Source organism: Vanessa cardui, chromosome 25 (genome assembly GCF_905220365.1).
Source record: "Vanessa cardui chromosome 25, ilVanCard2.1, whole genome shotgun sequence".
Taxonomy (NCBI): domain Eukaryota; kingdom Metazoa; phylum Arthropoda; class Insecta; order Lepidoptera; family Nymphalidae; genus Vanessa; species Vanessa cardui.
Window position 1 is genome coordinate 8691473 of NC_061147.1, and position 16383 is coordinate 8707855.

The window sequence follows — 16383 nt, forward strand, 5'->3', positions numbered from 1 at the left end:
AATAGATATGATATTTTACCGATGCACTCCGATTTTATTTAAAACAAAATAATTGTATATTTGTAATTAATACATTTTTAGAAGCCTATTATATATTTCATAATCCATAGATTTTTAATGACCACAAACAAACTCCATTAGGAAAATATTATGCGTCAAAATAAAAAAAACTCATATTTTGTCTACGCCCTATAGTCTAAAACTTCGCGTGTGTGACCCGTGGAACATTATTTATAATATGATCTAATTATAGATTTATTTCGCATATCGAAGTCAAAAGTTAGTTAGAAAAGTGTGCGTGTGTGTAGTGACTCGGTATCAGTGCACAACGATTGTAAAAACATGTGTTTCGATGTGAATATAACTTGGTGAATAACATTACCAATACCAAAGAATACATGTCAACAAATTGCAATTATTTCTAGTAGCGGCCGCTGGAGTGTTGTTTGATTGTGGGAGGAATTTAAGGGAACTTTGTCGGTTATTGTAAATTGAATGTATGAGTCCGCAATCGGTGATATCGACAGTGTAATGAACTTAACTTTACTTCCGGTGTTTTCGTGATGGTGTATCGTGATTAGTACTGTGTGATAATACGGCGGGATGGCGAACCCTACGATCGGGGTATCGTTTGACCAGAATGACATGACCAGGTAAATATTGAACGCCACTTATCTTATAAGAACAAGTGATCCATAGTTATATTTATCTAATATTTATGGATTATTACAAAATGTTAAAAGCATATTTATATATTAAGTACAACAACAGTTTGTGTGAAATGAAAATAAATAAAATAATTGTATTTTTTAATAATATATTTGAGATAACATTCATAAAAACTATACACATATTAATTCAATTATGTTTATTAGATATAAATAAAACTTGATTTAATATTTTTACGTGTTTATATGTACAATTTTTATATGCATTACAACTGATATATATAAATAGAAATATTAATTTAATTGATTACTTAAGAATAAATGGTACAAAAATCTCATCAAAAATGAAATAACATACTAAAGGAAAACAAATATAATATAGCAGATTAATTTGCCAGGTTGAGGTCTTATGGAACAAAAGCTATGCTACTTACATCTAGGTCAAACAATTTGTCCTGAAATATAGACATATTTTATATGTAGTGGTTTTTAAAGCCAAATTTATGATTTCACTAGCGGAGCCCGCAACCTTGTATGCGTTTGAATTTGACAAAAAAAATATTATTGTAGCCTAAGTTACTCCCTATTATATAAGTTATCTGCCAGTGAAAGTCCTGTCAAAATTGGTCCATCCGTTCCAGAGATTAGCTGGAACAAACAGACACTGACAAAATTGTAAAAAATGCATTAAGTAAAAAAGTACTATTTTAATATTACAAACCGACACTTCAATTTTATTATATGTATAGATGTCTTGACAATCCTAATATTCTGTGTGCAATTTTGTTGTTTACATCAAACTTTGACTGTACTAGATTCCTGTTTAGAGTCCTGTTCACTTAATGACTATAAGAGAAATAGCAATATTTTTGGTCCATCTACTGGTTTAGTTTAGAGATTATGATGTGAGATGTAAGATATTGATAAGAATATTGAAGCTATTAAAAATAATGCTAGCTTTAAAAATTTTCGATGATATACTTTTTTGTTTTGGCTATAAGTACTTGTCTTCTTTGATTAGAGAAAAAAATAAATGAACATGCATTTTCTTAATCATAGTATAAGTTGTACTCATATAACCAGCACATAAAAATGATGAATTTGCACCTAATCCTTAGTAAGTTAAGGGATATATTTCTGTATATCTATCACAAGTTTCAAAAACAAGAATCAAAATTTAGTATAAGTATAATAAGTAATGTATGTTCATTAATATATCTATTGTAACTTTATATAGATGTGATAGCTGATTTAGTCTAATAGATATTACTTACCGAAATGATGGAAAATTACATATATTCAATAGTTACTAACAATGAAAATAAGAAATGTGCTCCTGCTGTAACGCAGTTTACCTATTCCAGAGTGTAATGTACATCAAACTTGGGTTGCTTAACATTCTTGCCTACTGTATTCCTTATATAATAATTCTTATATCCATTAGAAATAAGGTTAAGTTGTTAATTGGTTTAAAAAAAGTATGAGTTTAAATTCAATTCTCAGTTTAATGGCTTTTTAATTGTGCCAAACAGGTATGGATGGAGTAGGCTCCAAACCTTTTCCACAAAAGGTGGAATAGGCCAGCCTAGCTGTGGGATATTACAGCTGTTGCTTTCTTTTAATATGGTACTTATCTTATTTATAAAGTTTATTTATATATGTATATTAACTATCAGACTTAATAAGATGTAATAAAGATAAACAAGGCATAGATTAACATATTCCACAATAATAGCTCTGCTGTATTAGGTACAGCAAATATTATTGTATTATTAATAAAACAATACTATTCCGTCTAAATACAATGTATATCTTTAATTTAAACTTTAATTTCACTTCCACAGTTCTGATACCAGTATTTATATAGTATAATTTTTCATTAATACATTATATATTCTAGATTTATCAAGACGTGGACCAATGACATAATGTCAGTGTTTTTTTTTTCTCTAGTGAGTTTATAGCCTATAGTTGTAAGTATAGGTTATGGTTTTTCAATATTGAATAATATATCCCATTTTTTTCAAGTAAATTTATTAATCAAATAATGGTATAGTTTGTCAGATTGATTTGCTTTGCCTGGCTGGTCTTATATGCCCATGAGTGGGTGTCTTAAGATGCAATATTTAAAAATAGATTTTTCATTTGTATGGTTAGGCACCATACCAATTTGTCAGATACATATTTTTCTAAGATAAATAATTGAAATAACCTACTAAGTTATAAAGTAACTCTTAATTAAAAATAATAATTATTATATAGTTTTAAAAAGCATTAACTTGCTAAGTTAATGCTTTTTAATAGCAGACCTAATTCAGTTCAGTATATTTATGTCAAAAACAGTGCACTGTAAAGTTTTATGGCTGCTCTAGTTTACTAAGACAGGTTAACAGCGAGCTTAAATAAACAGTCATAAATAATCCTAACAAATAACAGTTTACTTTTAGTAATATTAATAAATGACTCAAACATTTTAGTACAATTCATGTACTTTATCAGTCAGCAAATATAGGCACTATATATATTGCTGTATTTGGAACTGAAATGTTCGTGAGCTAATGTCAAACTTACCAGTGGACAATATAGTAATCTAATCTTAGAAGTCTCAGTTGACAATGTATTGATGTTTTTGAGATGAGTTATACTTCTGACAGTGCCGGAATTCATTTGTAAATTATTTCATGCGGTAAAAATCAAATGGTATATTTTAGAAGTATTTTATATGTTCAAAGCCTTCTCAAAAGAACAGAATTTTATATTCTATATAATTGTAACATACAATAGTATGTTCCCTTAGTTTATGATTACACCTTTAAATCTTAAAATAATAGCTTAAGTTAATACCTTATCCTTCCACAATTAATGGACTATCTAATGCAATATTTTTCATACTTGTGGTTGTTGAAATAAAGGCATCCAACCACACAAATTCCACACTCTTATATAAGATAAATTATAAGGACATTTTTATTATAGCTTTTAATTATGTTAACAAACATTGTTAGTGAATAGTTCATTTTTTTTAACACACTTATATTAAATATACAGAATACAGTAAAGTACAGAATTTTAAAATTATTATTCTGTTAGTAATAGAGATAGGTACAGTGTAAATTTCATTACCTAGATGTACATATATAAGATATATGGGAGTAAAACCTTTTAAACCATTTATTTTGCTATACACATACATTACATAGATTATACAGGAAAAAAAAATTTAATTTAAAGAACACAGTGTAGGTAGCAAGGGGTTCATCTCAGTATAAGCTGTGCTAATGCACAGCACTGATTTTCAGATGGCCCCTGACTATTGGGTAAACATAAACGCAAGCGTGCACACGAAAATAAATAAATGAAATTATAAGAACAAAAACTAAAACTAAAAAGCCCTTATACTAAAAAAAAAAACAAACATATTACACAAACAGAAAAACATCAAAAGGAACTTAGAGATAAGATAGACAGACAGACAGACAGACTTAGACATAAGACATGAGACATTAAAATTGAATATGATTAATACTAAGTCTATGAGGTAGTATGACTGATACTATATTTGGAGTTTGTTACTCTGACTTTTGTTTATTTAGTAGAAATTTTAATATGAATGAAACCGCGGCTGTAGCTAGTACGACGCAGTTCGAAGCAAATTGATAGGCGCGCGCGTCGAGATTATTTAATGAAAGAAATGACCCAACCGACCGAGCTTTCAACGGTCCGTCAAAGCAGGATATACTTCGGGACAGATAACTTAGCGGACGACCATATCATATTATAATATATTCTGTATTTTCTATTTTTACTAGAAATTTTAATGAATACTTTTTTGTCACTTGATATACTTTTATTTATTTATTGTGGTTTTGTTTCATCGCATTGACGTCACGCTTGGTGGGAGGAGGGTTTTATAGTTTTATGACCCAAGGAATTATGGAAAATTGAAGAGTTCAAGAATGTGTTAAGTGTAAAAATATATATATTTTTTGTTTAGAACCCTCTTTAGTGTATTAATATAGTTTAGAAAACAATACACTCAGTATTGTTTTCTAAACTATATTAATATTATAAATGTGAAAGTAACTCTGTCTGTCTGTTTTTCGCTCTTTCGTGACCAAACCGTTTAACCAAATTCGATGAAATTTGGTATGAAGCAAACTTGCAACCCCAAGAAGGCTACTTTTTTGCCTAACACACGACAACCAACAATCTAAAACGTAAGCGAATCCGCGGTCTAAAAATCTAAAAAAAAAACTAGTCATGTACACGTACTTACGTACGTGCGCAATGGTACCGACTACAGAACAGTGCGATAATATTGAAATAATGATTTCAGCTGGTACTTTGGCGGGCTGTCTCGTGCGGAGGCCACAAAGCTGCTACTCAATGAGACTGAAAGCGGAGTCTTCCTCGTCAGGGATTCCAAAACTATTCATGGGGATTACGTTTTGTGTGTCAGGTATGTGTTGAAATTATTGGAAACGTCAAAACAAGAACGTTAACTTTTTTTTTTAATGTAATATCTGGATATTATTGTATTCTGCCTTATTTGTACGTAATATTTTATAATTTCTAATGAAGAAGCTATTTCAACTGAATTATTCAACAAAATTCAAACAGCTTAATTTGTTTTAAAGAATACCTTTGTTTCTGGGTATTAAAAGGATTATGTTCTTACTAACGTTAAATAAATATTAAAAAACAATATTCTTGAGACGTTCTTGTGGTTTGCATATGCATGACAGGTGAATATACGTTTATTAATATCTTCGACGGTCTCGTTGTCTAGCTAATAATTCTGCAAATCCCGAGGTCCTTTGATCAAATCGATCTTTTTAAAGATTTTTGATTGAGGATAATTTTCGATGTAATTATGGTTTCCTACCTTAACAAATATTCTGTCGGATCGCCCCAGTTGAATAGGCTATTGGACAATGCGAAAAATAAATTGTGAATTATTGTAATCAGTGTATATTATGAGTTTAAAAATGGTTATTTACTAACGAAAGTTGAAAATAATAATTAATTTATTAAAAAAAATAAAAATGCACGTGACAATTGTCAGTGGCACAAAACGCTCCTGATTGGCCGGGCTTATGATGAACTCACTTTCTTGTAAACTTTTTCTACTACATATATGTACCACAGATTAAAATACAGGAAAGAGACGTCACCGACCCAATTGCAGCGCCGTATGTGCATGCGCGCAAAAATGGTACTTGGACAAAGTAGCATTTTTGCGCGCTATTTAAATATGGAATTTTGAATATGATATTTTTCGGCAAATATGCACTAGAAATATAAAACACAACATTTACTGGGTTCCTTAACTTCTACTAAATAGTATAAAATGTGTTTTAAAAACCAGTCAAATAGCCTATTATATGCGTTAAGGAAAAGATACTTTAGTACAAGGCATAGTATAGTACTATGTCTTGTGCAGTTGGCTTATAGTCCTTTTTAAGTTATATATCAGTGAATATTATAAAATATTACTAATCAGAAACATGATTAGTAATATTTTATAATATTCACTGATATATGAAGCAAATAATTCCACGATGATTCTAGTTAGATTCCTTATCAAACTCAGAAAGGATTTCTCCAAGTTCATCCCGTAAGACGAAATGGGGATGAAAATATAAATGGAAGTTTTAGTTTATAAAGTTCGAAATATATAAATCAGATTTTTGGGGTTCCTGTGGGTCAAATTTCAAATGAATTAAAGAATATCCTTAAATGCTTACAGGGAAGATGATCGCGTGTCGCACTACATAATCAACCGCGTCATATCCGCGGACGGTACCACGAGGTTTAGGATTGGGAATCAGCTGTTTGCGGACATGCCTGCGCTGCTGGCCTTTTACAGACTGCACTACTTGGACACGACGCCGCTGGTCCGGCCGCTGCCGCAGGCGACCGCTCAGGCGGCGCCGACGGCACCACCACATTTGTACCACGTACTCGAGGTGGTGATCGCAAAATTCGATTTTGATGGCAGTGTGAGTAACTTTATACCTACAGCTATCAATGTTGCCAGATCAAAAAAATTACATTAATATTTATGATATTAAAAAACAAGGAGGATTTGAATTTTAACTTTTCATACAGTAAAGTGAATATTAACTCTTTATGGTTTACATTTTGACACATGATTTTTGTGATATATGTGAAACCAGAGGCCTTGAAAATTATTGTCAACTACATGACAAACAAAAAAAAAATTGAAAGTTGAATTAAAATAAAAAATAACCAAAACTGTAAAGTCTGTGAATGATAAAATCTGCTCCATCAGTCTCTTTCGGTACAGTTGCTAACCATTTTATACGAGTAATGTTTTTTGCGATTTCCTATGAATTATTTTTTGAGATTTTATACCGACATTTCAGGGGTGCAATGCTCATACTAAATATACGACAGAATTTGTTTATTCAAGACATCACATTAGATTCTTCTAAAATGATCAGTATTTCTTAACTATATTGTCTATGTATTATTTATATACAAAATCCTTCCTCTCGAATCACTCTATATATTAAAAAATACCACATCAAAATCTGTTGCGTAATTTTAAAGATCTAAGCATACATAGTGACAAACAGCGGGAAGCGGTTTAATCAAAATGCCTCTGTTGCCAAATTTAAAAAAAAATGATTAAGGAACTCTTGTGTGCAAAAGGTTACTATACAATTAATGAGTTTATGATCGATAGCACACCTTGGGAATGAAACGATCGCCTCCTGGCTATTTCATCTCATATTAAATTGTTTAAATAATATATGAGACAAACAAAAAAAAATAACCCGCTGAGTTTCTTTCGCCGGTTCTTCTCAGGTCAGGGTGTTTTCTTTTCCGAACCGATGGTAGTGTTTCAATTGACCATCAATAAGAAAGTGTAATGCTTCTATATTGAATAAAGTTATTTGAGTTTGAGTTTAATAGTATGTCAAGACAAGATTAATATTATTTACTTTATGAATTAATTTCGAGAATAAAGCCAGTAGGTGAGTGACCCAAAATCGCGACCCAATATTTTCTGTCTATCTCCACTGTCCCAGTTTTCGGCATGGCGGAAGCGATCCGGAATGTTTTTACAGAAATAGATTCCCTTAACGATTAAACTGGGCGATGTCTCGATGACTAAATCATAAATCGTTGGTTTTTTTTATAAAAATAGCTAGATGAGTCTGTTGTTTGCTTCTAGGAATGCTAGATTTGGAGCTGTTTTTTTTTTGTAAGTCTAAATATCACATATTATAGGCCCATTTAATTTTAACAATTCGAATTTTGCTTTTTTTTATTAATGTCGGTAGGTAAGTTTTCATCATTTCAAAATAATCAAACTATTAAATGATATTGAATTTCTTATTCTACTTTTCAAGGAATGTTAACAAATTTAAATCTATATTTATTTACATTTATAATAGGTAATAAATAAGAGAAATTATCAAGTGAACAAACGTGATATCAAATGACATTGTATTTAGTTTAATCCAATAGCAAGACGTGTAACGATAGAACCAGCCGTGACCTTGAAATGAAGCGATATCATTGGTCGACATCTAAATTATTACGGATACGCGTAAAAGGGATGAAATGATGACTGTCGGTATATGTTAACAGATTATTATAAATTTCGCGCGGATAAAACCGTAGGCTCAGCTAGTAAGTAATCTATAGTAATATTATAAATGTGAAAATAACTTTGTCTGACTGTCTGTTGACCCGAATTTAATGAAATTTGGTATTAGCGTTTATCCTTTTGTGGAGTTCGCTAGTACAGAAAGACATATAAAAAGGGTTACTTTCACATTTATAATAATATTAATATAGATTCAACATATAGCTTTAATATTGAAGAACAAACATGAAAGGAAATGCTCCTGTCTTTTTTCCATGCTGGAAAGTAGGCTTTCTTTTCTATAATTTGCATGTAATATATATGTATATCATCCTACAAATTAAATCCTTGTATTGTATATGAATCGTATTAAATGTTTGTGAAGTGTTTAATCGGGCGGAACTAAAAATCTGTTTTTCATGACTTATGAATGTATTTTTTGGGTTGGATATCAGTGTATATAAAATCATATATAAATTATTGATACTTTGATTTTGTTTTGTGTAAAAAATACCTGTAAAGTTGCCATTTCAAAAATATTTTTAGAAGGTGGGAGAATGGTCCCTGTGCCCGATTAAAGGTTAATTAAGCGTACATTCGTCGAGAAGCGACTTTACTACATACCAACGTAAATTTCATACGAATATTTAGCTTAGATCCTAAACGTTAGTTTTATAAAAAAATATTTGTTTACGAAATCGACGAGTAATTGTTTAGTCTGGAGTTTTATAGGTGTTCCTTGTTCCAGTGTTAATCAAAGATAAGAGACTTTAAAAAAAACATGTTCTCTTTTTAATTTTATTTTAAACGAAAGCTATTTTTATTACTTTTTTTTTATTGATTCACTTTCATGTTATTGGTTGATTATCAGTGTTTTTTTTTAAATCGAAGACTTAATTTAAAAAAATGAGGTGCGTTGGGATGACTTATTTGGAAAAACGTTGTTTATGTCTTATATATTATGTCTTAAATAATTCGATAGACATAATTAAGTGTAATTATTTTTAAAAATGAAACTAAATAACACGTTTGTTTCAATGCGCTAATACAAAGATCAAATAGAAAAATTTGAAAAAAGAAATACAGATCAGAGTCTTAGGAGTGTTTTTTTAATGTAATAGTTAGACAGATGCGCAAATGGATTACTTAATTAGGCTAGTCGTTACCATCGCTAATAGACTTTCTCGTTGAACCATTTCTTACATAACTAAAGCGCAACAAACTTAGAAATAGCTAAGAAGCTCAAATAAGGGGTGAGAAGGCAACTTCGGGACGACGTGGTGAGGGCGACTAGCGCAGCACATTCTTGCTGACAGTGCTAGTCGTCTTAGCGTTTAGAATTCGATTCCACTTGCCATTAAGTGTAGAGTGATATTCCTACCCGAATAATTTGAAAAAGTTATGTCCCTTGTGCCTGTTGTTACTCTAGCTGTCGGCGACCTCTTGGTAGGCCATAGAAAAATGAAAATGCTATTAAATTTTTTTAAAAGATACAGAATTGAAATCGTTCAGATTACATTATGTAGATGCTGATGATGATGATAACATTATGTAGCTAGAAACATAAGAGAATAAAAGAAATGAAAACTACAAACTACGTAAATAGAAAACTGATTTTACACAAATTTTATTATAATGTCTGTGCTTGCATTTGAGAGGCTATTTCTTGTATGTTACCTGTCATATTTGACAACTTCTTTTACTAAACATTCACGGGCCGCGCTTTGCCAAACGCTGCTACAGCTCAATTATCAAACAGGAACGACAATATTAAGTATCTGTTTGGTGGTAAAATTATGAGTGGTCGGTACCTACACAGACGGAACTGCACGAAATAGGCAGTGTTATCACTTAAGAATCTCGGAAAGCACGCAAAGTTACTGTCCCTAAAAATTAACATTTTAGATTTGCCGGATCGATTGGAGTATGTTTGGGTATACAGTGTATTTAAGGTGGCACACACACGTGTGGACTCCAATGTGTCCAAGCAAAGTGTAGTTTCGTATAAGTAAGGCAGTCTTATTATGACATAATAATTGTTTTAATACATCATCAGGACGCAGACGATCTTCCGTTCCGTCGTGGTGAGAAGCTGATGGTCATCAATCGGGACGAAGAGCAGTGGTGGACGGCCCGGAACGCTCAGGGCAGGACTGGCTCCATACCTGTTCCATACGTGCAGAGGGTATTTATTAAGATTCAAATCAAATCAAATCAAAAACTCTTTATTTGGACATACACATTGTACAAATCATAAAATAAAATAAAAAATATACAAAATGACAAAAAACAGGAAATAATGTGATGCCCAAATTGGTAAACCACTCAGCTTGGGTTGAAACCATTGTTAAATGAGCTTCAACGCTGGTATTCTGTGGTCGCCAGTAGCTACGTACGTCACGTCATTCAGTAGACTTGTTGAAACATGTTAAGGGAAAAATAAGGTCATAGCATGTGACACTGTTGAGCTACTTTCCTTTACTTAAATAATTACGAAGATAGGTAACTTTAACAATGTATTCCTCATAGTTCTGCTATGGGTTAGAGGATAAACAAATCTGTGTCAAACAGGCAGGTTTCCTCACGATTTTTATCATCATTGTCCAATGAGGAATTAATTATAAAACCAAATTAAGCTCATAATTATAAATTAAGGATATCAACTGAAACATCTCTTTCATACACTTTAGAAATAATAGTTGTTTTATTATTTTCAGCTTCTAGATCCAGCCGGTATGCCATACCCACCTAATGAGGCAATCAACCAGTTTGGAGATCCACCAAGCCCACCTAACATAAAACAACCGCAGAAAGGAACTAACATGCAGGTACTTAATGCATATTACTCTAGCTCTAAATACATTTATCTTTTCCCTGTGAATATAATAATAATGTCGTTTTATGACCCATTGGTGAGAAAGCGTGCATCTTAATCGATGATTGCGGGTTCAGACCCAGGCAAGCACCGCTTAATATTCATGTGCCTGAGTGTTTATAATTCAGATGGAAAACATCGTGGGGAAAACTGCATTTGTCTAATTCCATAGAAATTCTGCCACATGTGTATTCCACCAAACCGCGTTGGAACAGCGTGATGGAATATGTTCCAAACTTTTTCCTCAAAGGGAGAGGAGACTTTAGTCGAGCTGGTATTTACGGCTGTTGTTGTTGTTTATGGCCCACTAAACAGAAATGTCAAAAGAATTTATTAAGAATAAAAATGTTTTGCTGCTTTCAACAACTGTTGCTTGTTCGTTTTCGACGAAATGAGTTGCGGACTATTGATCATAACTTATTGCGCAAAATGTTAGCACTGGAGATATACGTCTCCAGTCACTAGAGTATTATAGTAGTCTATTCCAATTAAAGAACTAATAAAGATAAATTAAATTTATTATATATATACAGGGTTATTGGTAATACGGGTGACCATTTGCAATAATTTTAATCCCCATTTGTTAAACTTGGCCTGCTAAGCTAAGAAAACGGTTATGTTTTTAAAAAAAATGTGCAGGCTAAGTTTTATAAAGATTTTTTTAGATTTTGAGGCTTTTTGAGGAAAAAAAGTTAAAAAAAATTGAAATAATATCATTTTCCGTCTCGCATTTTTAAATTTAGACCGATAATTATTATTTAAATATTGACAAATATCCAGTGTTTAATAGTTTTTATAAAACAAAAGAAAAAATAGATTTTAATTCATACTTTTTTTTAATAAAATTTTTGAAGTTGCATTTTTTGACAAATTTTGAAAAAAACTAAAAAACGTGATAACTCAAAAATGTTCACTTTTGGTTTATGCATATGGGGGTTAAAATTATTGCAAATAGTCCCCCTATCTTTGTATGTTGCCTTGGTCAAGTTTGATCGTCAACCAATATAAGAAAGGAAAATCTAACAGTCTAATGTAATGTTACCAGGAAATCACGGGATTTTGATAATAACTAGACCACAGCATCACCTAACGGATCCCAGCATAGGCCGGCCAAGTCATTTAGTATAAAGAAACGACAATCATACGACAATATATATATAAATCTCTATAATTTACTCATCTACCACAACTTTACCATCAAATGCATTATTTCCAGCGGACACTCCCAGCGCTCGCGCGTGTGCGGCAGTCGAGGGTTCCCAACGCGTACGACAAGACGGCGCTTAAGCTACAGGAGGGGGATATACTCAAGGTGACCACAATTATTTTATGCTATGATGATGGTGATCACGAATTTCTCAAACGATTTTGATTACGTTAGAAAGTTGAGCATTAGGTACAAATAATAACTATGCTCAATGTCATGCTTGGTGGTGTAGTAAAACATCGTAAGGAAACCTACACGTGTGTTGTTTACTGAAATTCCTCCACATGTGTATCCTAACCAAAATTGGAGCAAAGTAGTGAAATAATCTCCAAATTTTCCCCTCAAAAGGAAGAGGTAGCCTTAGCCTAACAATGAGACATTCTACTAATATACTTTTACAATAAATATATTTTTAAAGTTAATTTCTAAAACTATGCTTGTCTTTGTCTATCAAATGTTAACTAAATGATCCCGCCTGGGTAGATACCACCCACTAATCAGATATTCTACCGCTAAACAAGAGTACGCAGTATTGTTGTGTTCCGATTTGAAGGATGAGTGAGTCAGTGTAACTACAGGCACAAGGGACATAACATCTTAGTTCCCAAGGTTGCACATTGACGATGTGAGGAATAGTTAATATTTCTTACAGCGTCATTGTCTATGGGTGATGGTGACCACTTACCATCTAGTTGCCCATATGGTCGTCCGCCAATCTATACTATAAAAAAAAGAAAATATAAAGTTATAAGTATTAATAATATTTGTACAGTTGTTATAGTCATTTTCGACGGTAGGAATTACTCACAGTATTCGCTTCTCCTTTGGACATTTAGATACTTTAAATGATTAAATAAAACCTTTTTTGTTTTTCAGGTAACAAAAATGAACATAAACGGTCAGTGGGAGGGCGAGTTGAACGGTAAAGTCGGTCACTTCCCGTTCACGTACGTGGAATTCCTCGACGACGTTGCGAGCTAAACGCGACCAATCAGGATCCCGCTAATTAATCGTGTTACAAGTGTAATTTATATAATAAATTATAAAAGTGGTTGAAAAGTGATCGAAGAATACATTTATTGTATGATATGACAGAAATTGTTTTCGTGACTCGTGAATGTTACGTTTTTTTTAATCTGTACACGATGAATAAAGGACGTTTATTATGTATTACAGTGAGATAATCACACTTCACTGCGGAATTGTCTTTGCCCGATAACAAACTGACTTCCTGTTTGTGGACTAAGTTTTTTTTTTATTTGCAATTCGATCGCAGTACCACCTACGGGGTCTAATCAAAACCAACCTGGTGATTTTAAATATACACAAAAAAATTATTTAAATTGGTTAATTAGTTTAAATATATGTGTCTATTATTATAATATATTTTTTGTTGTTATTATGCTTGAGTATTTTTTTTTATAATTAAACGGTAACAATGGCAACACTAAAGATAACTAGAGAGAAATATATATATATATATGTCAACTAATATTCAATTACTAATTTTCTCAAGATTCTTTAAATTAAATCGTATTGCTTTTTAAAATGTAACTCAGATTTTATGTGTTTATATTGTTCAAATTTGGAAACATTCATGGGGTATATGAAATGACAAATAGCCTGTAGTGAAGTGTGATATATCTTTACAAATCGTGCCCACCGATACGGGCTATGTTCAATGTATACCTGTTAAAATCTACAGCTTTCTTCTATAACATTTGCTATTTCTTACAAAAACTTTTACACGCACAAAACGGCTATAATAATAAAATACAGCTATGAAATAATTTGCACGTATTTTCTATAACTGTAATACTAAAGACCAATTTTCTATTTCTCTATGCTTTTATTAATCTGTACACATTATCACTACACCATAGACTAAGGACCAAACTTTTTTAAATATCTTTTTTAGCTTTAACTTTCAAAATGTATTGCTCATGACTAATAGGAAATTTATAAAACAAACTAAAATAATTCTATGTATATTTTATGGCCGGGTCATTTACACTAAGTTTTTTTATATATTACACCACTAATTAATGTTAATTTGATTGTATAGTCTGTTTTATATATTAATTTAATTAACATGCATTTTTAATATTTTGTAACATTTTCGTTATGAAGCACTTGGAATTGTTGGCAACACTGAATTCAATAGACATAAGAATATAATGTTTTAAATTAGTAAATAACACTCGGATAAAAATATTGAAATGTAAAAAACAGCGGCTAACTGCAGAAAACTATTAATTGTAATGAAATCATTTAAAGCGCTAAAAATTTAAGTAGAGGAAGCATATATATTTGAAAATAGACTAGTGTTAGTTATAACAGATGGGCAAAAGGGGGCAATGTACGTATAGTAAGACACCGTAAAACCGATCACATCCGAATTGAGTATGCTATCCCAAATTATCAATATTTATTTCTCATGCGAATATGATCTTTACACAAACGTAATAACTTGTTATATCATATGACCTAATATATTCGTCAATTTGACACGTCGGTTAACATGCACTTGTTTCCTCTGACGCGTGAATCTATAGCGAGGAATAGCGTCGAATGGCGCGATAGGAAGCTATTTCTATTGGTTGTGTAAATCGGCAGTAATCGGTTTTATTTTCATTCCATTGCATTTTCCGATGCTACATCTAATTTGTGTCGTACTATACGTACCTTTTGCATGCAAATGACAGTAGACGAACGACAAGTGATTGTCCAATAGGCGTCAAGGATTGATTGACGGACCAATCGCGTGCCTCGGCGTCCCCGGCTTCATTCCTCCAAAAAGATCTTACAATGCTCTACTATACATGTCGAGGTAGAGCTCACCACTCATGCTGGTTACTGTACTCTGTGGTTTTCGGTACACCTGACAACGTGGCAGAATTTAATTCATTTAATTTAATAAGAGATATTTAAATACATATGTAATATTAGTAGGGATTCCTTAAATATGATAATAAAAAGAACAACACCAATTAAATTTGTAACTAGTAGAGAGGACTATGTCTAGTGTTGCTAGATGTAAAAATCATCAAAATATGTAGTTACGTTTAGTGATTTTATTCGATTAATATTTTTGCAGTAAGCCAGTATCGCTAAATGTTGTTCCGTATCAAGGAATTGACGGTTACATCGAAATAGTTAATAATTGCTTTATACAATTTTACAATTTATGCTGTTATGTAATTGTTAAATAATACTCGGATAAAGAATAACTAATATTAAATGAGATTAAGTAATCCAAATAATATCATGTTTCGTCTTGCATTTTAAATTAACTAAAGTAACTGAAAACTAATTATTGAAGAGAGAAAAATAATAGTTAGTGATATGCGTGAAAATTGAATTGGCACAAGGGTGAAAATAAATTTCCATAATATAAATGGCTACCTCAGCATACATTCGCATAGGCGACGGACAAACTGACCTACAACCTACGCTAAAAAAAATTACCTTATATAAAACAAAATTGCTTTACGCCTCTCTTCGCTTACATAAAATAGTCGACGTATTATAATTTGTTTTTATTAATAAACAGATCGACTTAAAAGGAAGGTATATATGTATAGTACATATTTACCTTGCCGATTTTTTTTATGTTTGTTTCTCAATTTATAAGATCTTTATTATTGTATACATATGTATTATGTACCCGGGAAGGGTAGCTAGTGATTTATTAAACAAAAAGCAACGCAAGCGTAGTACGTAAATGCTTTTGTCAGATTTATTTTTAAATTTTCATAATCTTAGTATCAGTTATTTGACCCCTTGTCTGCCTCTACTTTTCAGTAAAAAAATTAAGATTAATGATTTTTTTACATGTTAAAAATATGTTTGTTTGCAGTGACATATTCGAAATTTAAATTATCAACGTTGCTAAAATGTACAAAGTCATAGTAAAAAAATGACAAAAGATTAATTCGAGTTAAGAGCTGAAGTATCGGGCATATCTCGAATTCGTTTTTCTATATAAAAAAAAAAAATTAAACAATATACA

General features: G+C 31.6%; 1 protein-coding gene across 1 annotated transcript; it reads left to right on the forward strand.

Annotated features, from left to right (window-relative positions):
* Positions 1-167: 167 nt before the first annotated feature.
* LOC124540501 (adapter molecule Crk) lies at positions 168-14841 on the forward strand. Its single transcript, XM_047118122.1, has 7 exons — positions 168-653; positions 5005-5127; positions 6418-6670; positions 10346-10474; positions 11007-11117; positions 12381-12476; positions 13248-14841. The coding sequence occupies exons 1-7, from the start codon at positions 604-606 to the stop codon at positions 13350-13352; spliced, it is 867 nt and encodes a 288-aa protein (XP_046974078.1). The 5' UTR covers positions 168-603; the 3' UTR covers positions 13353-14841.
* Positions 14842-16383: the final 1542 nt, after the last annotated feature.